This window comes from Equus asinus, chromosome 21 (assembly GCF_041296235.1).
Source record: "Equus asinus isolate D_3611 breed Donkey chromosome 21, EquAss-T2T_v2, whole genome shotgun sequence".
In the NCBI taxonomy this organism is placed as follows: Eukaryota; Metazoa; Chordata; class Mammalia; order Perissodactyla; family Equidae; genus Equus; species Equus asinus.
In genome coordinates this window covers 79,103,665-79,130,521 of record NC_091810.1, presented here as the reverse complement: position 1 = coordinate 79,130,521, position 26,857 = coordinate 79,103,665, and the positions used below count along the sequence as shown (strand labels likewise).

At 43.3% G+C, this 26,857-nt stretch overlaps 1 protein-coding gene across 9 annotated transcripts in view; it reads left to right on the top strand.

The window, feature by feature from the left end:
• CPNE4 (copine 4) overlaps positions 1–21,258 on the top strand; it is a 523,946-nt gene extending 502,688 nt beyond the window's left edge. For all 9 annotated transcript variants that reach the window (XM_070493180.1, XM_070493181.1, XM_070493182.1 and 6 more), the window contains 5 exons: positions 3,532–3,586; positions 6,674–6,725; positions 9,109–9,242; positions 14,413–14,649; positions 20,673–21,258. In XM_070493180.1, the coding sequence (XP_070349281.1) occupies positions 3,532–3,586; positions 6,674–6,725; positions 9,109–9,242; positions 14,413–14,649; positions 20,673–20,807 (613 nt within the window). In that variant the 3' untranslated portion in view covers positions 20,808–21,258. The remainder of the gene's footprint in view (positions 1–3,531; positions 3,587–6,673; positions 6,726–9,108; positions 9,243–14,412; positions 14,650–20,672) is intronic.
• The last annotated feature ends 5,599 nt before the right edge of the window (positions 21,259–26,857 follow it).

The following is a 26,857-nucleotide window of genomic DNA, read 5'->3' as shown; positions in this document are numbered from 1 at the left end:
TCTGTAGATGAATGCTACCTATTATTAGAATGCGAGAGTCTAGCATCAATTCTAATCTTTTTTTTTTTGCTTTTATCAATGTAAATACTAAGAAAACTTATTCTTATAAATAAGTATGTGGTAATGTAAAGAGCTTGATTAGCAGTAGTACTCAGCTCTTTCAATTTTAAGTTACATATCAAAAAAAATCACATAATGGTCTATCATCAAGATATATTTTTAATGATCCACCAGCTAACATCAGCACTTCCTACAATTTTTTTAAGGCAAAAATTGGCAACTACTTGACCTGCAAAAGGACTCACTTCCTAGTGAATCATTCACATCTAGAAATGTTCCCTTATTTCCTGCTGCAGCTTTTACACTCTGCAGCAAGGCACCATGGTGGTTAAGATGCAGAGTGGGTGAAGGAGAAGGGTAATTTTGGAAAGGAAAGTGTGAATGGAGAACAGGTCTTGACACCACAGGTGTTCACAGAAGATCAGTTTCAGCAAAGAATACATAGGGAAGTAGAGGAACTGAATACTGACCTCCTCTTTAAAAAAACCAAAAAAGCCATGACTTCACATCCCCAGAAGGATCTGGCATTTCCATGGACCTGAGTTGTAAGACCACCGCTTTAGAGAACAGTGCTTATTAAATGTCCAGGTGTTCTGAAATGCCGCTTTGCTCCAAGTTTGTCTCCATTTCCTTATGAACGCAGTAATTAGTCTTGACTTTTATTAATCTCTTGCTTGATCTCAGTCATGGCTGAAAATGAATCTTCCATCTGCAGATCTTTTGACCATGGTCATTCCCTAAGAAGTCCAAGACAGCACGCTAATTACCATTGAAGACGATGGGCTCTCTTATTGTATTTTATACTATTTCATTCCCATAATAAGAAATATTGCCTTTACAGATGTGGTGATCTGCCCCTGAATTTTCCAAATTGGTAGGCTCCACCACTCATTTTCTCTGTGGTTGCTAACTGGACCCTTTACTCAGTGCTGCACAGATCCAATCTTGAGTTCTTTGGTGTGTTGGCATACAATGCTTGCCTGTGTGCTCAACTTGCCTTCCTGTGCCTCTTGCATAATAAGACTCCTCTCTGCCTAGTTTTATTTTTAATCAGAAAGAACGGATGCTTAAATCTATTGTGCTTAGGCTTGAAATTTTTTCTGTAGTATGTTTACTGGAGTCTTTATGGTGGACAACTTCAGAGAATTGATGCCCTCCCAGGTCATTAATTATTCCTCTTGTAGATGAGGCATTTTCCCTACCTCCCTGCTCTTGAAACTCAATTACATAACAGTGCATCATGCTCAGCAAACTTCGAATCCCCCAAGGTGGCTAAGGAGGTATAAAAGGAACATAGTTAAGGCTGGAACACTGGTTTGGTGATTAGAAATGGATGGAATATTAGATCTCACCCCTCTTAAACTCATCAAAGAAGAAAATAAAGGGTGTGGAGCCTCTTAGGTTTCTCTGTTTTGACTTGTGAACCATCTCTGAGTTGGAAGAACCAGGACCCATCCTCCACCCAGCAAAGATTTCTTCCAGACTTACCTAGAAAGTACCTCTAAAATCCCCCTCACTGATTCCTTTCCACACCTGCTCACCTTTGTCTTGGTTAAAGAGGAATTGCTGAGGCAAAGCATTTCAGTATTTCCAAGGACCAGAAGTATTTTTTCTCAGAGCTGTGGCTAATCCTTTATAAGCTGTGGTGATTTTCTCTTTATCAGCACAAATACCTTTTCTACTATCTGCTGTCCTCAATGCAAAGCCACATCTACACGACAGAGGGGCAAAGGGGGAGCTGGTGGTTTTCTGGAGAATTTAGACTTTGGTTTCAAAGAATTCTGGTTTTCTTGTATCTCCTAACCCTTACCCCAAATTTGGTCAAACTGGTAGTGTTTTGGTGAAGCGTTATGAAAGCTCTCATTGGCTGCTAATGACCTGTAAATTGGTTAGATGGTGATGGGTGACAATTTGGCTTTGATGCTTTGACTTCTCACCGTCAGCGTGGGGGGTCTCCTTTTGCTTACAGAAATGTCCGGGGACAGCAAGCCCTAATCTGAATTTCCCTTTCTTTTTGACTAACTCTGCAAAGAACTGAGAAATGTAGGAATTGTTCCAAGAACAAATCTCAGTTGTGTTTTTAATGGGCAAGAAAGTAAAAGGTAGATGGCGTGAGAAGAACATGCTCTCTGCCAAGAGCAATATTCTAGAGCCCCATCGCAGCAACTCCCTGAGTGCACAAAATTTCTTTAAGGAGAGGCTTATTTGTTGTCTGGTCAAGGGGCCTAATTACTGTAAGCGCCAGAGGAAATCACATTTAATGTTATATATAATCATTAAATGATAATGGTATAACAGAAAAGGCACAGGCTTTGGAATCACACAGTGCTCCCTGGTAAACACCTTACGCCACTTTCTTAGCCTTTCTGAGATTCAGTTTATTCATTAGTAAAATGGGAACAATAAGTAGGTGGAACTTCAAAGGTCGAGTAAGGATTACATAAGTATGTACTTCACCTAGCATCATGTCTGGCAGGTTGTCAGTGCCAATAAATGTTAATTCTTCTCCTCCTCTTCCTCTCTCCTGTAGCACAGTAGAGCAGTAAAGTTAGAGTTAAGATACGGCATACATGAATGAATGAATTGAGAGACATTTCAATATGCATAAGAGAAACCAAGCCAAAGGACATATATGTGACTCTCATGGGTTTTCACAAGAATGCGCCCTTCTTTATATAGCCACATCTTAATGATTCCATTCATGGATTATCTATTCATTGAACATTTATCGAGCACACACTCTACGGCAAGTATTATGCTGAAAGTAGGGGCAGGGGACAGTTTGGGGCAGGGAGGCAATGGAGATGTAAAGATAAAAACAGCATCTCTTTGAATTCAGGAGACAAGAAAAGACATGTAAACAATTTCTCCCTGCTTATATGAGAGAAAGTAGTGGACACAATGAGTCTGCAGATGGAACAAGCTCTGTCAGTTAGCCAACCTTCCCAGCTTTCCCATGCTTTTTAATATCCCCCTTGGATTCAGGCTTGTCAGCATTTAAACCCTGGTTCCAATTAGCAGCATGATCTTGACCAGTCACTTTACTTCCCAAGGCATTTTACCACCTATAAAATGGGAATAATAATCTCTCCCTATAAAGATTTAAAAAAATAATATATACAAAAAATCTTAAGACAGTCAACCATTGGAGTTACCTAATTCATGATCACTTTTCAAAGGAGACAGAAAACTGGAGTAGGGGAGGTGGGGAAATCTTGGAGTCATTTTATTCCTTGGTATCAAATCTAGCAAAAACTTAAGGGAAGAAGTTGCAGACTAATGACTGTAATGAACTTTGGGAATGATTTCTTGATTTTAATTACCCATGCTATTGCTACCCTCTATTAGATAATCGAGAACCGTGAGTCAGCATTTGGCATAGCAACATGTCCTAACTGGGTAGTGCAGATTCATGTTTTTCTTCCTCATTAGATGAACAAATGAAGCAACTTCTTTCTTTTTTAATTTCAGTGACAAAATGTTCCCAGCCTTTGGGTTCGGTGCCAGGATACCCCCAGAGTACACGGTGAGTGAATAGAGATGCAGTCGTCTTTCACTTTGCTGTAGACAAAAGATAACTTGGGTTTCCCTCACAGGAGTCTCACTCTTTGGGCCCTTGATATAATTATGTAAGTAGAGCCCAAAGAGTCAGAAATGTCTTCAGAATCAGTGAGATAGCTCCTTGGAGCCTGTTTTTTGATGAAACTCAATCTCCTGGTACCCTAGATGCATCTTCTCAGAGGTCCAAATGAAGGGCTCCATTGGTAGACTTTGTATAGATACAGTCAGAGACTGAGAAAACACTCAGGAAGTTGATATTTAGTGGCTCAGAACCTATCTATTCAGATGTCTCCTAGAGAAAGATCCTATTGATGATGCCAACTGTGAAAGTCCATGAAAAATGAAGTCCACAGACTCCCTCATTCCAAGTCTCTGAGCACCAGTCTTGTGTGGCAGACACAGAGAAGTCCTAAAGAAAGAACCACTCTGGCTTAGAGAATTGAGAAGCTGAACGGTTCCATGAAGACAGTGAAATCCTATTCGGTTGTGATACTGACTTCTCATCACACAAAGAAGGCAAAGCTTGTGTGGAGAGAGATTTGAGCTGCAGGGGAACAGAGGCACTCCACTGTGGTATACCAGATGCTCCTGTGGGATACCCTCCGCAGGGAATTCAGCTCCCCCAGGTGGGAGAGCCGTGGAGAGACATCAGGGTCCCTGCCCCCCGCCTCCCTATGCCTCTGAGACCAAGCTAAGTGCAAGCAGCACTGCCTAATTGTCCATTTCTCTTTCATTGACTGTGTCTGAGCTGCAGAGCAGGAGGCAGATGCTGACATTTGCTCCCACACCACAGCTGTTAGACAAGGGTCTTCCCCTTCTGTGCCTTTTGTGAAAGAGAAACTCCATCTCACTGTTATGCTACAGTGAGCAGTGAACAGAGTGGCATGTCCCCTGACCTGTCCTCCTTCTTGTTTGCCTTGTATCCTACACTAGCCTCCCTGCTGGGCATGGCTACAGAATTCTAGAAGCATTTGTTGAAAATGGAGAGCATGAGGAGGAGGAACATAGAACAGGAGTTGTCGACTAGTGGCCTGAGGACATCATTCAGGCCACAAATGAATTATATTTGACATACAAATTTTTTTTTTAAGAATGAGGCAATTTCATATGAAATATCAGCTTTCTGGCTTCTCTGGAAAAACTGAAAGGCCTGGCAACACTAAGATTAAAAGATTACGTGTACAAGAATTAGCCAGAGCTGAAGACATGCAGTCCTCTTGAGACGGAGTCTCAGTTCCAGAATGTGGGCAGGTGGGTGCCCACTTTCTTCACAGAGCTTCTGAGCTTCGATACTGGAGTGCACCTCAACAACCACTGGTCCAGCTACCCAGAGAAGCCTGAGTGTCCTCCCCCACATCTCCACCGGGTAGTCTTCCTGTCTCAGCTTGGCCCAGTAAGGCTGAGGACAAAGGTGCAGTACGCCTTGTTCCAGGCCTTCCTTTTCTCATCCATGACATCTGCCTGGTCCCCTCCTGGAGTAACTTGTCCTTCTTTCTATTTTCTGAAGTCCTCATGCTCACCTGATACCTTAGCTCTACTCTACCTGTCAGTTAACTTATTCTTCCTGCTGTCATAACAGGCATTCCTCATATAATACCCTCACTTCTGCTCCCCAAAAGCCATTTAAATACCTCTTTTCCATGCCTACTTTCCCTTCTGCCCCAGACAGGCACTGATGGTCTCAGCAGCTCAGGTGCCCCCAGAGAGTTTACAAGCTCCCACGATTTACTTCTTTGGGATAAGATCTCAGAGTTTGCATTGCAGCTGAGCCACAACCACCACAGCTGTCTTAGTTCGCACTCTCCTGAGAATAGACCTTGAGACAAGAATTCGGATGCGAGTAGTTTATTTGAGAGGTGGAGGAAACCTCAATAGAAAGTGGAGAAAGTCAACACAGCATTTACTAACAAGTCAGTTACCACTGTCAGCAGCTGAAGCTTAATTTTGCTGGAAGCCTGGGAGACAATGCAGAGCAGACACAGACCCTGAGGTGTAAGAGAGCTGGGGTATTGATACACTGTCTCCTGTCAGCCACTGATTAAGAGCTGCTCCTGGGGGACACTAATTACCCAATACTTTTAACCTGTCACTTGAGCAGGTAAAGCAGGCTCTAGAAGCCTGAGAAAAACTTAAATAAATACGGTAAATAAAGCAGGTAAGATGGCTGGAAGTCAGCTGACTTGCCTGGAAGTGCTAAGGGGAAGGGAATTTGGGCTAGACACCAACAGCATCAGCTCAGACCTCCCACTAAGAAAAGAGGGGTCTTTTAACACAATGACCTACTTTCTAGCCCCCAAGAGAGTCAGTGCTTAGAAATAACCTTTGAATCGAAAGTCTCTGTAAAATTCCAAATGATCCAGTAAAAATGTCCAAATGCCAGACCATCCCTCTTGTTCAATCAGGTTTTAGAAAGAAGAAAATAAACAATATGTTATTTGACCTTGTGCAAAGGTCCTTCCAGGTAGAGGAATTTGTGCTGGAAGATTGTAAGGTATATTACTTTATTACTTGTCCGAAAGTAAAGTGGAATCTATTTCACCTGTATATAAGTGAAAATCCTCCTGCCCTGCAGTTCTGCATCCCATGTTAGGATGATTCTTAAATGTCAACAGCTTAGCTGGAGCCTTCATAACCATCACCATGTTGAGCAGACAGCTTGGGTTATTGAGTTATCATTTTTTTTAATCACTGGGTCCAAATAAAACTCAGCCAAATCTAAGCCTCCAGTCTGTGGCCAGTTCTATGTGGAAGCTATGTGGAATTAGATTTTTCTGAAATCTTTTCTTGGATTTTTTTTTTTAGCCTTATTCTCCCCTCCTGCCAGCATTTATCTGATTCCAGAAAATCTTCCTGTCACCTCAGCTCCACAGGGAGCTTAGAATTCACCCTCCATCTCAGATTGATTGTGTAAAGGCTTAAAATGGTTCCTGCTGCTTAACACATAATGAATGTAATGGGCATTTGTTTGCAAACTCTCAACCCCAGTGCCTCCTTACTGGATTAAAGTTGTAATTCTCCTTTCTTCCTTTTTTAAATTTTAATTGGTGTCTAGGTCTCTCATGACTTCGCGATCAACTTTAATGAAGACAACCCAGAATGTGCAGGTAAATCACCACCTAAAAAAGCCAGTGGCTCGCAGCCCTTCTGCTTGTATCTTCCCATTTTAGTTTCTCTCCTTTCATGCAGGTTATCAGTTATGATAACCACAGCAAAGAGTTAGGCTTTCCGGGTCCAAATTAACCATGCTCCTCCAAAGGCAGCAGAGGGCTGCAATACAGAGCAGAAAAACAAGAGCTGGAAAAGGCAGAAGAGCTCACAGCAAGAACATTGATGCCAGCTCTGGATTCCTCTGGCCAAAAAGAAACAAGGGGAAGTTCACCTGATGGGCAGTGATGAGACACTCCTTTTTCTGCTTTCCCCATTTTCATCAAGTCTTCATTTTTCACAACTTCCTCTCTGTGAAGGTGTGAGGAGAGGGGAAAACATTGGAAATCACTGGACGCTTTCAGCATGCTGGCAAAGGATAATTGTTTGAAGTCCCTTAGTAGTAGCTTCATAGTTTTGTGCCAGAAAAAAACCTTCTCAAAGGCTTTGGTCCGTGTTTCATTATTTCCAGCCAGAAGTTCCCCAACACAGTTCCACAAAATAATGATGATGACAACTATGATGATAAATTTTATTTAGAAGTCTCTTTCCTGCTTTCTGAATAACAAATAGAGCCAAGTGCATTTGTTGCTATGAAGATCGTGAGATATTTTTACAGTGGGCTAGGTAGAAATGTCCTTATCTCTCTTCTCTTTCTTGTCAAGGAGAAAGGGGGCTGAACAAGGGTGAAGTCAGATCCGGTGGGGTGTGTAAAGAATCCACCAGTTTATTTCACAAATTTAGCACTTGATGTCCAAGAATATGATATCAATATCATTGGGTCTGCACGTAATAACCTCTAAGACCCAATCTCCATTCAGCCATTATTCCCTCTCATGATTCCTCACCCCAAGTTTATTGTGGTTTAGACTTCCCTCATCCTTAGCCACCCCCATTCTTGAACTGTAAAAATGATTTTCCACCAAAGTAGAATGAAATTCATACCCAGTGTTCACCTGTTTCACACTCTTAGAATTCATCTGCCTGATACTTTTGAAAGAGAAATTAAACTTGCTTATCTCGAGTAAAAACTCAAGAATGAAAAAAGATAAGGAGCTTCTGTTCAGCATCGCTTAACTTCAAAACCAGGCTGCATAATGATTTGGCAGCTGTCTTTAGAATGACAGGTTTTGGGGCAGGAAAAGAGGATGCAGCATTTTCAATGGGGTTGGAAGCATGCGTATAAGGGCAGAACAGAACTTGCTCATCCAAGATACCCAGAGCCGGTTTGCTGTCTACGGTGGGTGTGGAGAACAATCTCAGGAGGGGCTTGTGTGGATCCTTCTGGCCAAAAACAGGACCAGTGTGCTGTTTCAGGATAGAGAGAGATATGAGGACGAGCTGAAACAAGGGAAGGCAAGAGGTAACATAGGCACAGACCCCAAGAGGAGCCATTTGAACAAAAACCATTAGTAATGGGACTGTTACTGTGGGATCATGATTATAACATTAGAAGTCCAGTCAAGACTCATAAAATGCTGGGAGAAGCTACACAAGCAGGGCTGCCTCTTGAAGGAGAATCCAACCGCTGCCTTTTCCAAGAGAGTCCCACCCTGTGCTATTTCTTTGGCTCACCATGGCCTCAGGATGGATTCCCCCCTTTAAATGAAGGGGTGATCATGATGATGAACATCACTCATCTCTACTACAATCCCCAGCAATGATTGTATCAGCCATTTTGCTCATTCATTGCGCGCATGGTAGCTGCTTGGTGAGCTTGGTGAGCTCACCATGTGCCCAACCTGCCTCAAGCTCTTCAAGGTAGTAAGTCATGATTACTGCCCACAAGGACTGTAACATCTGGCGAGATGGTCATGAGTACACATAACTCTTCTAGGTGGCCCAGGGTGGTATATACTAGAGTCAACAAGGTGGTGTGAAAACTAGAGAAGCATGAAAGCTGACTTGCCTGGTAGCTGAGAGCACTGCCTCTGGAGCCAGACAAACCTGGGTTTGAATCCTGAGTCTAGAGCTCACTTGCTTTGTGAACTGGGACAGATCGTTGAGTCTCGCTAAGGCTCAGTTTCTTCACCTATAAAATGGGTATAACATCTATTTTATTATGCTATGAGGATCTAATGAAATCTTACATGTAAAGCGGGATGATAGGGAAAAGTTTGTGTAAATGGTCACTTTTGATTTGAGCCCTAAAGATAATGATTTCAGCAAGGGTGTAGACAGCAAGACCAATGGTATGGTATTTTCTTTTTTATCTTAAGAACATAAATGTGATGTTGATAAGGACTATTTGGGGGAATTTAATGCTTTATTTGTGTGTGTGTTTGATTACAAGTATGTTCGAGGGGACTATTGAACTATGGATCTTTGCCAATTTCACCTCAGGAATTCAAGGAGTTGTGGAAGCCTATCAGAGCTGCCTTCCGAAGCTGCAACTCTATGGTCCCACCAACATCGCCCCCATCATTCAGAAGGTCGCCAAGTCAGCATCAGAGGAGACTAACACCAAGGAGGCATCGGTAAGGAGTGGAGGAGTCCTCCTGCTGTGGGAGTTAACCTCCCCCTTCCTCACCTAGATAGTGGCCATAGCACCCGTCCCTCTCTGACAATAAATTCAAGCATGTCTACAGGTGTGAGTGGGACAGGTGACTTAACTTTCCCTTATCCTCAGTCTCCTCATCTGAAAAATGGAGATAGTCATCCCCATCTCTGCTGGGTTATTATGAGGCTTAGAGATGAGACATCTCAAATGTCTACAACATTACCTGAACACAGGAGATGCTCAGCAATGGAAGCTACTGTGTTCACTCAAGCATAGGTCATACCCACCTTATGTTCCTGGCAAGAAAAAAATTGTCCAAAAACTATCTTGCTTTCCAATGTACCCATAGTACAGATGGAAGTGAAGCAAAAGCAGTAAAATAATGGCTGATTCTACCCTCTGGTGGTCAAGTGCAGCAACACAAAGCATCACAGCAAAAATTCGTTTCACATTCCGTGTGGGTTTTCTTAAGAAAATGCAAACTTAAGCTACAAGCCCAAACAAAGTTTGATTCTTTAATGTTTTCCCCTAATGTTTTAGAGTTAAATACATTACCATTACATCTTTTCTATGTATCATTCTTAATGATATCAATATATTTCTTTTTAGCTGTATGACTTTTTTTCAGATTTAGTAGAATATTACTGAGGTCTGAACTTTTCTCTATAATTTTATCCTGGATTTCAAGATACTACATTTGCATAAGGAAAATAATATACAACTCCCTCATCTTCTTCCATAGACTCATCTAAACTGCTTGTGCTGTACCCATGTTCTCAGCCTCACCTCAAGTCAGGATGGATGGAGAACCATTCTCCTATCTAATGTCAGCTCCTTCTCTTGTGTGCTGCAGCACACCCCCTCCCAAGTAGCCAAGGACATTGACCTGAGAGTTATACTCCCTCTCTCTTCTTATCATCTATTTTATCTTTATCTACTGAAGACTCATTCCCTTTAACAAAGAAAACATGCTATAATATCTCCCGTTTAAGTTAAAATCCCTTGACACCACTGTACCCTTAGATATTGTCCCTTACTTTACTTCCCTTTAGAGCAAAATTCATTGAAAGAGTTGCCTGTCCTCACTGTCTCCATCTCTCCTTCCGTGGGTTCCTCCACCCGTACCAGGCAGACTTTCCTCCCCAGCATTCCTCAGAAACTACACTGGTCAATGTCAGCAGTAGCTCCATCTTGCCAAATGCACAGAGGCCTTGGAGCAAATTTCAATCCTCACAGATGCAAGATTTGGGGATAAGGGTTGGATAGGATCAATATTTGTTTACTTTTAATTTTTTTTTAATTATCAGAACTTAAAGTCTTCAAATGATACCTTGCTCAGAAACCCAACATACAAAATGGATTTTAAGAAAACAGACTGTCCTTGCTAATCTGGGCTAAGGGGTGGGTTCAAAACTTCTCTGTTCTTCTTTACCCCCTTTATCCCCAAGAGCATCCAAGGCATCCCCAGGGCTCCCCGGAGCCCAGTTTGAAAACTGAATCATCTCAGCCCCTCTGGGGCACCAGGACCTACAAGAGTAAAAAGAGAACAGGACTGACATGGGTCTGGATTCAGGACTGATAGAAGCCAGCATATAGCACTCCTCAAGGGACACGCGGGTCTGCTCTGAAAGGGCAGGTCAGGAAATGGTGCAGGAATCATCCAGTCCATGTATTCCCAAATGAGTGACCCCTACAGGCCAGGAACACTGATTCTTTTCCCTAGACCTTTCTCTTGTTCTGTGAACGATGTGTGATCCAGGGCCCCTTGTTATCACTGATTGCTAAGGGTCCTAAACTTGAACCTCTTAGGCAAGTTGTGCCTGGGAGCCTGTGGCTATAGGATTTTCTCCTCAATTTTGTGGAGCTCTTCTAGAAAGAAAAAAATGTCCCCTCCTGATCTAAATAGGACCTCAACTACGTTCAAAGACTATAAGATTTCATTTATGAGCTTTTTCCTAGCCTGACTTTGGAAGCAACTCTTACTGCTAGCTTTATAGGAAATTTCCATCAGGGTTTCGATCTGGCGGTCTTCAGCCCATTACCTCTAGCTAGATTAAACCTGGAAGGATCAGCTTTTAGAATCTTGACAATCTCTTCAGACCAGGGGTTCTTGAGCTTTTTCATTTCATGGACTCCAGTAGCAGCTGGTGAAGCCCATGTACTCCTCAGAAATGTTTTTAAATGCACAAAATAAAATATGTATCATAAAATAAACCAATTTTATTGAAATGCAGTTAGCAAAATATTTTTCAAATGTCGCATAGAAGCATCATAAATATAGTAATAAAATGTTTCTTTATTAACATTAAATTATGAGCACCAGTAGCTATTCTAATAATTCTGTAATTTCCAGGTAGTGTTGAGTGTAAATGATAGATTGAGATATTTGCAGCCACTGTAATATAACAGGAAAATATCTGTGATTTCTATTGGTGACTAAGTCACAGTACAGTTAAAACTAATCTGATTTGTTGATTATATCTATAATTGAAAAAAGTGATAAATTGCAGTTAGAGGTTAGTGAAAATAAAATGCAATTTACCCCAAGTTCACAGACTGCCTGAAATCTTTCAACGGTCCATAAACCTGAGTTAAGAACCCTCCTCTATATCAAAAGTCAGTAAACTACATCCTGCAGCCCATTTTTCAATGGCATGCAAGTTAAGAATAGTTTTTATATTTTTAAATGGTAGGAAAAAAATCAAAGAAGAATAATTTCATGGCGCATGAAAATCATATGACGTTCAAACTTTAACGTCCATCAACAAAGTTTTATTGGAACACAGCCATGCCCATTAGTATTAAGTACATATTGTCTATGGCTGTTTTTACAGTACATCAGCAGACTTAGGTCATTGCAACAGAGGCCATTATGAAAAGCCTAAAATGTTTGTTACTGTCCCTTTACAGAAAATATTTTCCCTAGATCATTACAACTTGATATGGCAGTGTGACTTTTAGGTGTTTTTGTTCCTGGGGTCATTGAGCAGATTGGGAGATCTAGCCCCTGGAGCATAAAGACCAGATCAGACAGCAGTTAGGGGAGGCTGGAGAATGGAGGAAGAGGACACGGAAGTGTGCTTCACTCTAGGGCCCATCTGTTTATGACTCAGAAGCAGTCTGCTTCCAGATGTGGCATCTGCCCTGGCCTTCCAAGGAGCATCCTGAGAAGGGTGATTTATCATTCTGGTGTATTCTATACCTTTCCCCTGTGTCCTCAAACCACCAAGGTTGCCTCCTTCTGTTCCTTCTCTCTACACCTCCCTACATCTTCCATCACTTCATCCTACTGAAACCTTCTTCCAAACTCCCAGGCCAACTTCTTTGTGAACGTTTAAGACTCAAAAAGCAAAGACAAGGATGAAAATTTTCAGCTGGAATGAATTTGCAGATTGGGTGATCAGTTAGAACTAGAGTTGGGTGGTTAGTTAATGGACATGGATCAGAATAGGTCTTTACATTAAGCTGTGTGGAAGCATTCAGAACTTGTGGCGGTCTTCATCACAGTGTGAATTTCGCTTCTCTCCAGTTGTTTTTTTGACTGAGTTGTTTTGTTTAAAAACTTTCTTCAGACTTACAGAGAAAAGTGGGAACTCTTTAGCACTGCCAGCCTATATGTAACCTTTTAAGTGTGATTCTCAAAGCCAGAGGTTTTCAAAATGTGGCTCTTCTATCTAGGCTTTCTCTTCTGGAATATGGCTACTTGGAATGGTTTAATTGTCCTATGTTTGCTCCCTGTAGATGCTGTGCACATAGCAGAGATTATATCAGAGATTCTTTTGAGTTTGGCATGAGTGGCATCTCAGTGACCTGCTTCCCTCCCCTGTCCACCGGTAGAGGCTGTCACGATGCCGCTCACCACTAATAGCAGTGATGACCTCCGAGGGGCCTTCCTTCTTCACACCCCAAAGCATTTCTCAAGCCCTCTCTGTGCTGATGAGTGCAGAGCCTTTTCTCCAATCTCCGTCTCAAATGAGCCACCTTCCAGCCTCTCCAGGTGGAGAGGGACCAGCAAGGCTGCAGGCTGGGAGCCAAGACTTAGAGCAGGAAGCCACGGGAGCTCAGCAGCCTTCTGCCCAGGTGCTTGGAGAAGGGCGGCCACCTCCGAGCACACCCAAACTGGGCCTTGGCACATGGCCTTCAGAGGGAGAGACGGCAGCCCTCACCCTCTCCCAGCAGGGCTTTAGGCTAGTGCCGTTGACTAAAAATATAATGTGAGTTGTGTATGTGATTTAATGTTCTCTAGTAGCTGCATTAAAGTGAGCTAGAAGAAACAGGGAAATTAATTTTAATAATATATTTTATTTAACCCAATATTACCAAAATATCCTCATCTTAACATGTACTCCATATAAAAAATTAATAATAAAATATTTTACCATTTTTTGGTACTAAATCTTCAAAATCAGGTGTGTATTTTACACTTAAAGCACCTTAATTTGGATGCTAACTTATCATCACAAATTCTTGATCTTTATTTGGATTTTATAAATTGATAGTTGAGAAAGAAGATTCATGTACTTGTGTTGTTCCAAAAGGTTTGTTCCCAAAACCTTAAAAAGATTTCCAGTAACTGAATTGGGTATCTGTTTTTAAAGTTAAATTCATTAAAGTGAAATAAAGTAAAAAATTCACTTCCTCCCTTGCTCTGGCCACAATTCAAGGGCTCAGTAGGCACATGGAGCCATTGTGGTGAGCAGCACAGCTTTAGACTCTTCAAAATCCCCAGGCTGAAGAGGACCATATAAGTGAGCTGGTCCCACTTCATTTGAGATATGAAGAGGCTGAGACCCAGAGGAGCTGAGGGATTTCCCCAGGATCTCAGAGAATGAGGCTGTGAAGCCAGCCCTCCTGACTCCTCTCTTCTGCTCTTTCTACCACACTGTGCTTTGTAATTGTCACTAAGGTGATTATAAGAATTAACCTACAATTACTACATTGACCTACATTACTGTGCCTGCCTTTAAGCTCCATTCATTGTAACATGAAGTCTTTATGGCTGTCTGCACAGGCACTCAAAAAAAGTCGGTCACTGTTGTTGTGGTCAGTATGCATGGAAGCCACCCCAGGTGCTTAACTGGTATTGTCCTTGTCTCCCCCATCTCTCCGTCCCCATTGTCGCCTGACATCTGATTGACCGATCGCAGCAATACTTCATCCTGCTGATCCTGACGGACGGTGTCATCACAGACATGGCTGACACCCGGGAGGCTATTGTCCATGCCTCCCATCTCCCCATGTCGGTCATCATCGTGGGAGTGGGCAATGCTGACTTCAGTGACATGCAGATGCTGGATGGTGATGATGGGATTCTGAGGTCACCCAAGGGAGAGCCTGTCCTTCGAGACATCGTCCAGTTCGTACCCTTCAGGAACTTCAAACACGTACGCATATCTCGGGGGCTTCCCGGGGGGAGAGCAGAACCAAAGCAAGCTCACTCCCACATTTTTCCACCAGTGTTTGTAGTGAAACAATGCCACCTATCCCTCCCTACGCCAGGCCATCTCCCACACGAGGATATGTAGAACTTGACTCTTTGAAGAAAGAAGTGTAACGAGCTATATAGTTAAGGAGTCATGCTAACTACAGTAGCCAGCATTTCACTGGGGCTTGCCCTCACCCAAATAGTTTAGGATCTCTAGTGCCCCCAGGGCTGCCATGTACAGTTGGGTAGGTTGTTCCCTGCCCAAGGGTGTACGGCTGAAGATGCAAGGTGAAGCCAAAATTCTGCCTGGGTTCTGCTTGTCAAGCCATGACCCCTGGCAGAGGCCTGTGTTTGCTTTGGCAAACCTAAATCCTCTATAATATATAGTAAGCAGCATTAAAGTTTTTTTTTTTTTGAGGAAGATTAGCCCTGAGCTAACATCTGTTGCCAAACCTCCTCTTTTTGCTGAGGAAGACTAGCCCTGAGCTCACATCCATGCCCATCTTCCTCTGCTTTATACATGGGACGCCTACCACAGCATGGCTTGCCAAGCAGCGCCATATCCACACCCAGGATCCAAACAGGCAAACCCCGGGCCGCCAAAACAGAATGTGCACACTTAACCGCTGCGCCACTGGGCCAGCCCCAGCATCAAAGATTTATTTAACTCAGCAAGATGACAAAGCTAGTTCAAAGAAGGATAAAAACAATTGATTATGGTCAGTGGGGGACAGTGCTGGAATAAGTTTGCTAAGGCAGATTCAAAACTGGTTAATGACCAAAAGGTTTGAAAAAAAAAAGTCTTTGGATTACCTTCTCTACTGGACAGAAGTCTCATCAGTTTTCTACATCTAGATTTACAGTCTTGGGCTCTAATCAGTAATAAATAGGAAGTCCAGCAGCGTTCCATTGCCCCGATGACCCTAGAGCAGGCCCATCAGAAAACGCTCTAGTGTGACATCGAGAAAGTGCTCAATAACAATTTCCTCATTTCCAAATTGTGGATAATTATTAACTCCCCAGAAGGGGCACCTTTAAAATTTCCACAAAACCCTGCACCTGTGGGGCTGCAACTGTCCAGAGAGACACCTTTTCTGATTCCTACAAAGGCGCCCTCTGGGCTGGTGGTGGCCCTGAAGAACCCTCGGAGCCTCCCCCAGCTGTGTCTGGGGGGTCCCTGGGGGGACCAGGGGTTGTCTCAGACAGTCCTCTGTGCTATTCTGTTCTTTGCCCCTTGTGGAAGCCGCCTGTGAGGCCTGGCCCTCCACACTGCCAGTGGTGCCAGCAATACTGCTCCCAGCGGCTGGTATCTACACTTGAGCTGCCCCAGCAGGAGGGGATCTCCAGAATCTTCCGTGCCCTGAAGCTACCCTGCAGTCCCCTTGGAAATGACGAGAATCCCCTCCAGTCTGTGCTGCAGAGACCCCTCTGTCACCGGGACCATTAATGCGGTGAAGTCTGTGCCCCCACCTCTCCAGGATCCCTTGGAAACATCTTCTCTAGCTTCCACTGCAGCCACTCTGTCCTCGGGGCTGCAGGTAGTTATTTAGGGTCAGGGAGAGGAAGGGCCAGGCACTATGCCATCCACTCTGAGCTCTCCCTCCTGATGCTGTTTTGGGAAAGCCTTTCTCCAGCCAAAAACCCTCATTCAAATGAATCCCTGACACTCTTGTAGCCAGTTATCAGATACATCCAGGCACATCTGAATCTCAACTGGGGCTCACACCAGAACCCCGGCTACACTGGGTAAGATAAGTAAAGAGGGTGGAAGGATGGATGGATCGTTGTTTGCTACAGACAAGTCCCAGTGCCAGCGGCAGAGCCTTGGACATATGCTTTCCATAAATTGCTGTTGGTTCTGCCACCTTCCTGGGACGTTCTTTAAAGTGAGCATTCAGATAAATCATGAGCCCAGCAGCCTCCACTGACCTCTGGATCCCATGACCTGCCGGGACTGCCCAGGGAGGTCACTGCACACTCCAGGGCTCCTCGAACAACGAGATATTGCTCATAACTGTACTGCCACACGATTATGATTCTCCTTTTAAGGAGGGCTGCAGTGTAATTAGAACCCTTAAAGAAGCCTAAAATCGATCCCTGGCTACAGAGCAGAGTGCAGAAGGAGATTCCAAGTAACAGCAACAACGCCCAAGCCCCCACAACAACGGGCCATGAGCGTGGGTGAGGGGCAACTGTGCCACGGTAGCCCACCTTCAACTTGCGCAAGGAAGAGGTGTCCAGGTGAAACCACTCAGTAAATGAAAGAAGCTCACTAAGCCCTCATGTTGTCTGCACGTGGACAGCAAGCAGTGGAGTCAAAAGGAAGTAAACCCCTCTCCGAGCAGGGATGTGCCAGGGCAGGCCAAATTCACTGCACCTGTGTTCAGCAATAAAGCTACTGATGTGCATGATGCTCAAGGTAGGAAGAAGGGTGTTTTTCCAGATGTTGAAGTCCTGCCCCGTTTTGTCAGGCAGACAGAAGTAGCCACATCACCGACCACCACCCATAACTTTGCCCGAGTGAAGAGGGTCAAACAGCTGACTCCCTAGGACACCCAGGCACTTCCCCAAACCACCCTCTCCCTGCGCCCCTCCACACAGACACACACACACACACGCACGCACACACACGCACACACGCACACCCATCTGTGTGCTGAACCAATGCCACTGAGCCATACAAGGATCTAACCTCTACCCGAGCCTCCTCCTCTTCAAACACTCATGAGTGCCTGCTGTGTGCAAGCCATGCGCTGGCACTGGGACCACAGTGAGATGATAGTGCCTTGGGTCATTTGCTGGAGAATTGCATGGTTGGGACATAGAAAAATCCCATGTAAGCAACCCGTGGGTAGCTGAAAAGGGCTAAAATATTGCTACAGGACTTCAGGGCCGAGAGAAGTAGCCATGAGGGAGACTCTACAGCTTGAGCTGGGTGTACGAGGCCCGAGCCTCAGGGAGCAGGGTGTTGAGGGGGCATTGACAACAAGGGAGATGCCCTGAGCAGGGCAAGGAAGGGGGGCACCCTCACTGTCTCTGCCACAGTGTCTCCAGCTGTGCCGTGGATGACTAAAGCGGCACGCCACAAGCATCTCACCCACCTTATCTTCACGGATTTCAAATTAGATTTTGAAAACCATTTCATTATCCAGACTAATCTACTCTGAATTCAATAAGCCATAAATAAAACGGAAGGTGAGGAGCTGATATCCTTTCATATAAGCCAGTAACCCATGAGTTGCCTCTCTTTTTCTGCTCTGTGTGATAACTCAGAGCTTCGAAGTGGATGGCGCACAGGCTTTGAGCTCTGTGGCTCTGGGCAAGTTATTTAACCTCTCTGTGCCACAGACTTCCATCTGTAAAATGAGGCAAATGACATACACATTGGAAGATTAAAGGTGGTGTCTATATAAAGCTTAGAACAGCGCCAGGTCCGTGTAGGTGGTTAATAAATACAGCTGTTATAACCAGCTGCTTTCATATTTTTGGCCTTTTCCCAAGCAACTCATGCCCCCCAAGCCCCATTTGCTCACCAGAGCCACCAGCACAGTTATGCCAAGGGGTGGGGGGATCGCTTAGGAGCTGTGCTGTCCAATACAGTGGCAAATAATCACATGTGGCTATTTAAATTTAACCTCATTAAAATTAAATCAAATTAAAAACTCAGTTTTTCAGTCACACTAGCCACATTTCAAGGGTTCAATAGTTGCACGTGTCTAGTGACTACCATTATTGGGCAGTGCAGATATGGAATATTTCCATCGTCTCAGCAAGTTCTACTTGACGGCACTGTTTAGGAAAATTTTTGTCTTCGATAACAGCAGATCCATCTTACAGTGGATTACATGAGTAATGGTTCTTAACCCTTGGTTAAGAACTACTTGTTCTTAACCAAGAACTACCAAGTTCTTAACCAAGACTTTGCTCCCCAAGAAGACATTTAGCAATGTCTGGAGACATTTTTGATGGTGACCGTTGTGGAATATTATTCACATCTAGCGGGTAGAGGCCAGGGATGCTGGTAAACATCCTACAATACACAGGACAGTTCCCCACACAAAGAATTATGCGGCCCAGAACAGCAATAGTCCCAAAGTTGAGAAACTCTGGATTAGGTAAGTACAAATATGTTTTTCTCATGTAGCTAGAAGTTAGGGACTGGTGGCTGCTGACATTTGTTTTTTCAGTGATTCAATAGTGTCAAGGCCAGCACCTGGTGATTTCCTTTGCTAATCCCTCATAATGATAAAATGGTTGCTGTGGATCCAGGAATTACATTCTAGTTCCAGGAAAAAAGAAAGAGAAAAGGGAAACAGAATGAACCATATCTGTCCCCTTTAACCAAGAAAGAAAATCTTTCCAAGAAACATCTCCCAGGAAATTTCCAGTTGTGTCTCAAAGGATGAAATTGGGTCACATGGCTGTCCTTAGATGCAAGGGAGGCTGAGAAATCAAGTATTTGGTTTTCTAACCTTTATATGAGAGAGAGATGGCCAGAGAGAAAAGAATGGGAATGACATTTGTATCTACCCCAGTGTACACGTGCACCATGATCTAACACAGAACCCTGAGCAGCTATTTATAAAATAAAAGATCATTCGTGGATGCCAAATGTCCAACATGCTATGACATCTTCAAAGTGTGGGGAATCACTTTAGAAAAACTCCCCACAGTGTTTTCAAGATACGTGTCCCTTATTTTGAGCCTCCTAAAAACTCTACAAGATAGGATGAATTCTTATTCTTTCCTATTTTGTCTCTGAGAACCCCCGGGCTTAGCAAAGTTGAATAGCTGAGTGACAAGCAGCATAGGAAGGAAAGAGCTAGAAGCTAGGTCATCTCGCATTTAGTTCAGCCCTTTTTCCTTTGGGATCTTTCCTGAAGAATCCCAAACACTTCAAGTTTCCAATCTCTTCAGTAATTGCTAATAATGAGGCTCAGGCAATTTTACTTGCCCAGAGCTTGGGCAGTTAGTACTGAATGCCAGAAATCAAACCCAGCTCTGCCTGACTCCAGGGGCCATGCGTATCTGCTTCCACCTTCCTCTGCCCCAAATCATGGGGTGGGTCCATAATGCTGATATAATAAAGGCTATATTATTAGCATGGTATTCAAGACCCTCCTTCACCTGGCCTCAAGCTCATTTTCCAACTGAATGCTCCACCAATTCTGCATGCTCAACACACCTACACACACTCTTCCTTCAGCCCCATCAGATGGCTCACTGACCCTCGAATGATCAAATGCCAATATCCTCCTTCTCTACATTTTAAAACATGCCCAACTGAAATGCCACCTCCTCGTGGAAGCATGCTGTGATACCCTCCTAGATGATTTCGTCTTTTGTTCTCTGTGCTCTGCCCACAGAGTGTTTGTGACTGTCTACAGCAGTGCTTCTCAAATTTTAATATGCATAGAAATCAGCAGGGCATCAAGTTAAAATGCACATTCTGATGGAGTAGCTCTGGGATGGGTTGAGCAGTCTACATTTCTAATAGGCTCCCGCGGGATGGGATGCTGCTGGTCTGTAGCATGTATCGTGTTCTGCCTCATAGTGGGGTAAATTTCGGTCACACCAGGCTCCCCTCACATGATTGCAACTTCCATAATGACAAGAACCATACACTCCAGAAACCCTAGCAGAGTGCCTGGAATATAATTCACATAGTGTCTGGAATCGAATGCAAGTCAGAAACAGAGCTGCACGAAAATTCATTCTGCTATCCAACTTTTCCCCCATCTTGACATGTGAATCCTTTCGTATTTCGAGACAGGCATGAAAAAATAGAATTACGAAATTAAAGTTTCATCTTCCAACAATCTGACAACTCCTGCTTGGAGCAGACCAATACTGAATACGTGAATGAATGAATGGATGAGAGAAGCGAGCTGCTCAGAACGGGACCCAAGTCCTTTAGGCTGATTCTGTATCAGATTCCTCTGGCCAGTTGCCAAAGTCACGGTGCTTTCTTTTTCCCTACAGGCATCTCCAGCTGCCCTGGCAAAGAGCGTGTTGGCTGAAGTCCCAAACCAAGTGGTGGACTATTATAATGGCAAGGGGATTAAGCCAAAATGTTCCTCAGAAATGTATGAGTCTTCCAGGACACTAGCACCATGAACTCCACACACTTTTACAGAGTTCTGAAATACTATTCCTGCTAATATTTAATACTTCTACTACTCCTGTACTTAAAAAAAACACACACATACACATCCAAAAATAGCACGTTTTCGTGATTTTTAACCAACTGACAATTTTTTTTTGCATGTGTAGCCCCGAGGCCTGGATCTGTTAAGCCCTTGTATTGGTAAAGACTTTTTACAAAGAAACACAAATACCGATAACTTATTCTTTACATTACAGCATGTCGCCTTGAAATAAAATGGTATCTGTATCCGTTTTTTATACAGGTTTGTTGAAATTTTGCTAAATTTCTTATTATCTTTACACTGTAAAGCATTTTGAAACATTTATTGAACGTTGATAGCCAAAACACATTTGGTTTTATCCGCTACAGGATGAGAGAATTTTCAAAATGGCAGATGCATGGACTGTATTTTGCATGTTTAAAATAAAAAAAAACAAAAAAAAAAAACCCGCACTGTTTTTGCAGTTGTTATATATAACTCCTCTCTGCTGAGAATGGTCCCCGTGCTACAGAACAGGTTTATCCACCTAGAGGTAGTCTCCTCGTGGGTCTGGGACACTGAGCCCAGCACCTCTCAGATTTTACTGGGCACGAACTACCTGAGGGTCTTGTCCAAATTCAGGCTGTGATGCAGTAGGTCTGCATGGGCCTGAGATTCTGCAGCTCTATCAACGTTCTAGGTGGTGCCCATGCAGTCCTCAGACCACACTAAGAATCCTGAGCTTCTAGTCTCCAGGGTATGATTGCAGAGACCATCCAAAGCAGGGCCGCACCTAGTCTGCTTGAGAGTGGCACCTCGTCCCTGCCACAGCACGTAGCTCCTGCCTGTCTCAGAGGTGGGAGTAGAAAGTAATGAGACTGATTCCAGAAGCTGCACACCTCCAGTCGGTCTCACTGCTTTATAGTCACACCTCCTCCTGAAACAGACTAAGGAGAGCTCCTCCAGGCCGGACCCTGCCCTTTAAAAGGAGGTGTCACATACCACATACCACGGGAAGGGTTCCATGTTGATGGCAGTCCCTAGGAATGACCTCAAAGAGTCATTCGGTGGAACCACAACAGGGGAAACTTGTCCATGGCAAATGACCATGCAGCATGGCTCCCCAGAAAGGTGGCCCACCAAGTTGACCTTTAGGCTTAATGTGGGGCTTCTTTCTGCCTTTTTTACCCTTCTCGAGAGCAAACTCTGCCAGCAGAAATGCCTGGAATCATTGTTTTGGGTGGAGGTGTTTTGTTTCGACATAAACTAGCCAGTCTTGAACCAAAGAATAAATGTTTCACCATATAATCTTCTCGCAGAGAAATGGACAAGTATTTTGCAGGCATAAAAGGCACATAGTAGAACTCATTTGTGGTCAGAAAGACGGGGAAGTAAATCATAAGGCAAAATAAAACCATTCGTTGTTTGTTTCTTGAGGGGGGGAAGTATTAACAAGCAACTCAAATGCCTTGTACAATTTCCAGTGTTATGATTATAGATCCTAACCTTGCAAATACATGTCAGCCAAATGCACAACATTTTGGGAATGATGGTAAAAATGTATGACAGAAAAAATCATAAATATTTAAACTGTATTGTTTTATGAATAAATTGGGTACTTACAGAATTTTTTCTGAGAGTTATAGTCTTGTTTCTCTTTTCAAGGCAATTTCCCAACAGTGATTGATTTCATGTAGGTGACATGGCCTCAGATTAGGAATAGGTCTTTCACCGTCCCATAGAAACATATGGATCATTGTTTTTAACAAGCAGGGAATTAAAACATTAATGCCCAATCCTGCAAAAATATCTAGTTGTTATTTCTAACCCCAAACCAGGACCTGTATTTCCATGTCCATGTGCCTGGAACATAGAAGCACTCAGTGGAGGTTTAATGAACAAATACATGACTAATCGAATGAATGAATGCATGCATGCATGAATGAGTGGATGGACTCGTTAATGCGCCTCACCATCAATCTCAAGTTGTAGGTCTAACAGGTAGGGTAAGTGACTGGGGCTGTCATTCTCAAATATCTCTTGGGATCTGCTACCGTCATGCCAGGATCCCCGGGATCTGTGAGATGGGGCAGTGAGGACAGAGTCCAATTCACCTGGCAGAACCTTAAGGCAGTTTACTTCCCTATTCGTAGCCAGACTCAAGACCAGCTCAAAAGAATAATAAAAATAATAGCTAACAATTATTGAGGGCTTACTGTGTGCCAGCCACTGTTCTAAGTGCTTGTCACATACTATCTCATTTAATTCTCCCAACAACCTCATAAGGTAGGTAGTATTATTAGTCTCATCTTGCAGATGAGGAAACTGAGACACAGAGAAGTTGGATAACTAACCTAAGGTCACACACCTATCAAATGGCATAGCCAGGATTCAAACACAGACATTCAGTCTCCCGAGTCCAAACTCATATAATCCCCATTTCAGCTACTGGAGTTATACCCATCCACTTACCATACAAAGCAACAGATTATTAAGAGATTTGAGAGAATGAGCCTTAAAACATGACCTTTACCTCCATTTCAGAAATTTGTGTCTTATCTGTGATCTCAGCTTCTTCTTACAGGCTCTTGGCATCTTGCGATGTACAGCATCCCCTTGGGAGCGGTGAAGAGTCTCAGGGTATAACCAGGTCTTCCCAACTTCTGGCCACCGAGGAGACCATGTAGATCAGACATTATAGATGCAGATTCTCCCCGGAGCTGAGCAAGCCCTGTGATAGACTGAGGAGGAACAGGTTTAAACAAAGGGATAGAAAGCATAGAGTGTGGTGAGGATGAAGGGAACTGGAAAGCAGGTGCGCAGAAGAAGGCAGCTACCACTCACCTCCTGGAGCCACGTACCAATGTGGGCCCAGTGCAGCCAGTCCATCTAATTGAAAAATGTGGTATGTCACATAAAACCTACCAATTTTTAAATATAGAAAACTCATTTAAAATTAAACAATTTTTTAAACACTATGAGGGCCAAACTGTATGAGTCAAATGAAAAATAGCTCTGGGCGTACGTTGGCTCTGAAGTGCAAATTTGGAACCACAGACTTATATCCACGGCCTGCCCTCCACCGGGCCTCAACAGATACTATAGACTCTTTTAAATTCATGAGGACACCAACGAGAGTTTATTTCTGTGGCTTATGTCTATCGATATTTACTATATTAGAAATTGAAACTGAAAATGTAATATATTTATTAATTCATTTAAACAATAATAAACCCTTTACATGTTAACATAAGTGAAATATTTTTACGAAAAGCCTGTATTTTCAAAACCAAAAAGTAGTCACAGAGACAGGCAGCACTGTGGGTCTTGCTTAATGAAAGACAGCTGGATTCTCATAGCTGCTTCCACATTCAGCCTGTTGTGAAATGACGTTTTGGTTGAAGTACAGTGAAAATCTAGCCCCACGTGGCTATGTACTTGGTAAGCTGAGGAGTGATTTTTAGCTTTCTCAGATAATTGTGCTTATAGTTTTTACCACACCAAAATTTAACAAGTGGTAGTTGCTTAAAGGTTAGTTGCAATGTGGAATATGAGGTCATATCAATAAACCTGTCCTGGCATTTTCAATGGTTCTTTTACCCATCCATGATTTTGTAATGTCATGTACTGATCTTTTGGAAAATATGGATCCACTCAGTTATTCTGATGTTCCAAATGCTTACACAGTTTATTTTACAATGTCAAAAAAAAATCACATTCTTTTGTTGTATTATATCACTGTCGATCTCATCAGACAGCGTAAGTACTGAGAATCTGTCAGGTTATGGTGGCAGGTTCAGGTTTTCCAAAACTCTAATCTTTGCAAGAAAGCTCAAATGTTATCATTGGCAACAAATGCTGTCAGTTGTTTTTCTTGAAGTGACAGGCTCATTTCATTCATTTTCAAGAAAATATCTCCCAAATACCCAAGTCTGAATAACTGCAGTTTATCTGTCAGTCTTTTTTTCCAAGTAAAAATGGTGTTCTGTGAAAAAAATAAAAGCAGCTAGTTTCGGCCGCAACACAATGGCATACATGCCATTCTTTGAGGCAACCACCTGAGGTTGGAATGCAGCAGAAGCACTTTATGGATGCTGCCCATTTAGTCACCCAGCATATGAAAAACTCATATAAAGTGTCTTTACTCCTGGAGGATTTCCACCTCTCTCCTGTGGTTTCCACGTGACCCCCTCCAGCACTGGTGGGTCAAGTACATCTCAAACATTGAGTCTTTCTGACTTCTCCTTCTGCAGCACCTCTCTGACTCCATCCAAAGTTCTCTGTTCTTAAGGGTTCATGTGATTAGACTGGACCACCCAGATAATCCAGGATTCATTCATCTAAGCTCCATAACCGTAATTACATCTGTGAAGTCTCTCGTGTCATGTAGCATAACATGTTTATAGGTTCCAGGAATTCAGGCTTGGACATGTTTAAGGTGTCATTCTGCCTACACAAAGGGAATGCAGGATACCGCCAGATGACTCTAAAAGGAAATGTGGGGTGTTCAAGAACTGTAAGAGGGCTGCCCACGGAAACAGAAGGAGAATATAGACGCAGCCAAGGAGTGGTGGTAAAAATATCTGCTGATCCCAATTCTCTGCCCAGGAGAGCCAGTTCTAAATCTGTTTGAATACCTCCCTTTTTCAGTCCTTCCAACACTCGCAAAGGACCAGCCCTGCAATAGGCTTGGGAGTGGGGACAGGGAGGAGGAGCTAGGAGTGAAGGAAGCAGAAGGAAAAATACAGGGCCTTTGCTCACAGCCTGCAGCTGCCCTCTGATACGAGGACTGTGGAATCCAGTTAGATATGTCCTACTTACGTATCTTCCCATTTAAGACACGTAGTAACTAAGGACTTTCTCATGAAGATGTTCTTAAATATTGGAAGTAGAAGAGTGGTAGAGGCAGAGAGGTAGAAATGTGCATGAGAAGAAGCCTACCAACCATTTTCTCTGCCCTGCTCCCCACAGGAAATAGATCTTCAAATCAGTCCTAAAAAAAATCCAACCTTCTAAATATCTCTAGACTCTATGCCCTCCTCTTGAGCATAGTTCAATGGAAATACCTAGTGTTTTCAAACCAGAACAGCCTGGATCCAAATTCAATCTTTACCACCTAATAGTTGGATATCTCTGAGCCTCAGTTTTCCCCTCTGTGGAATGGGGAGAATAATTCCTACTTTGACAGGTTGCTGTGAGGATTTGAGATAATGTCCGTAAGCACATAGAACAATGTCTTGTGTTGCAGGTTGAGTTGCCCAAGAAGTAAACTCTAAGACTGAGATTAGCGTGCAGGGAGGTTATTGAGGGAGCATTCTCAGCATAACCATCTGTGGAAGGAAAGGGAAGGAAGTGGGACTGCGCAGAGGAAATGGTGGGTTGCCACAAAGGTCTTAGCTCACTCCACAGGTGGGTTTGAAATTTTTGTGAATATCTAATGAAATGGTTCTTTTCATTAAATATTGAAAGTTATCCTGAGTTGAGACAAGTGGGCCAGGCCTTTACACTCCCTCATAGACCAGCCAGCAGATGTCAGCTGCCTCAAGAAGAGGGTTGATTTGAGGCAAAGCAGCTCTCTTCAACTGAGGAAGTTTTAGAAGAGCTCAGCTTCCGGGTTTCGGAAATGGAGGAAAAAGTCCTTCAGTCCTGAAGCGGGGGGAGATCTGGGTTGCACAGCACAGCATCCATGACAGGGACATATGGCAAGTACTCAGTACATTTTAACATTTGCTATTATCATTTTCATCATCATTTTTATCCTTCTTTTTATAGCCACTGCCCCTGACTTAGTTTAAGTCTTTATCATCTCTTGTGTGTGACATAAAAGAGCCTTCTTACTGGTTTTCCTAATCTATATTGCCTTCATCTGATCTACTCTCCATACCACTGCCAGAGTCATGCTTATAAAATAAATCTAAGCATCTTTCTGCCCTGCTTAAAATCCTTCAGTAGCTCCCCACCAACTTCAGAATAAAATCCCACCTCTTGAACATGATCTTGAACATAACATATATCTGACTTTCACCATCTTATCCTTGC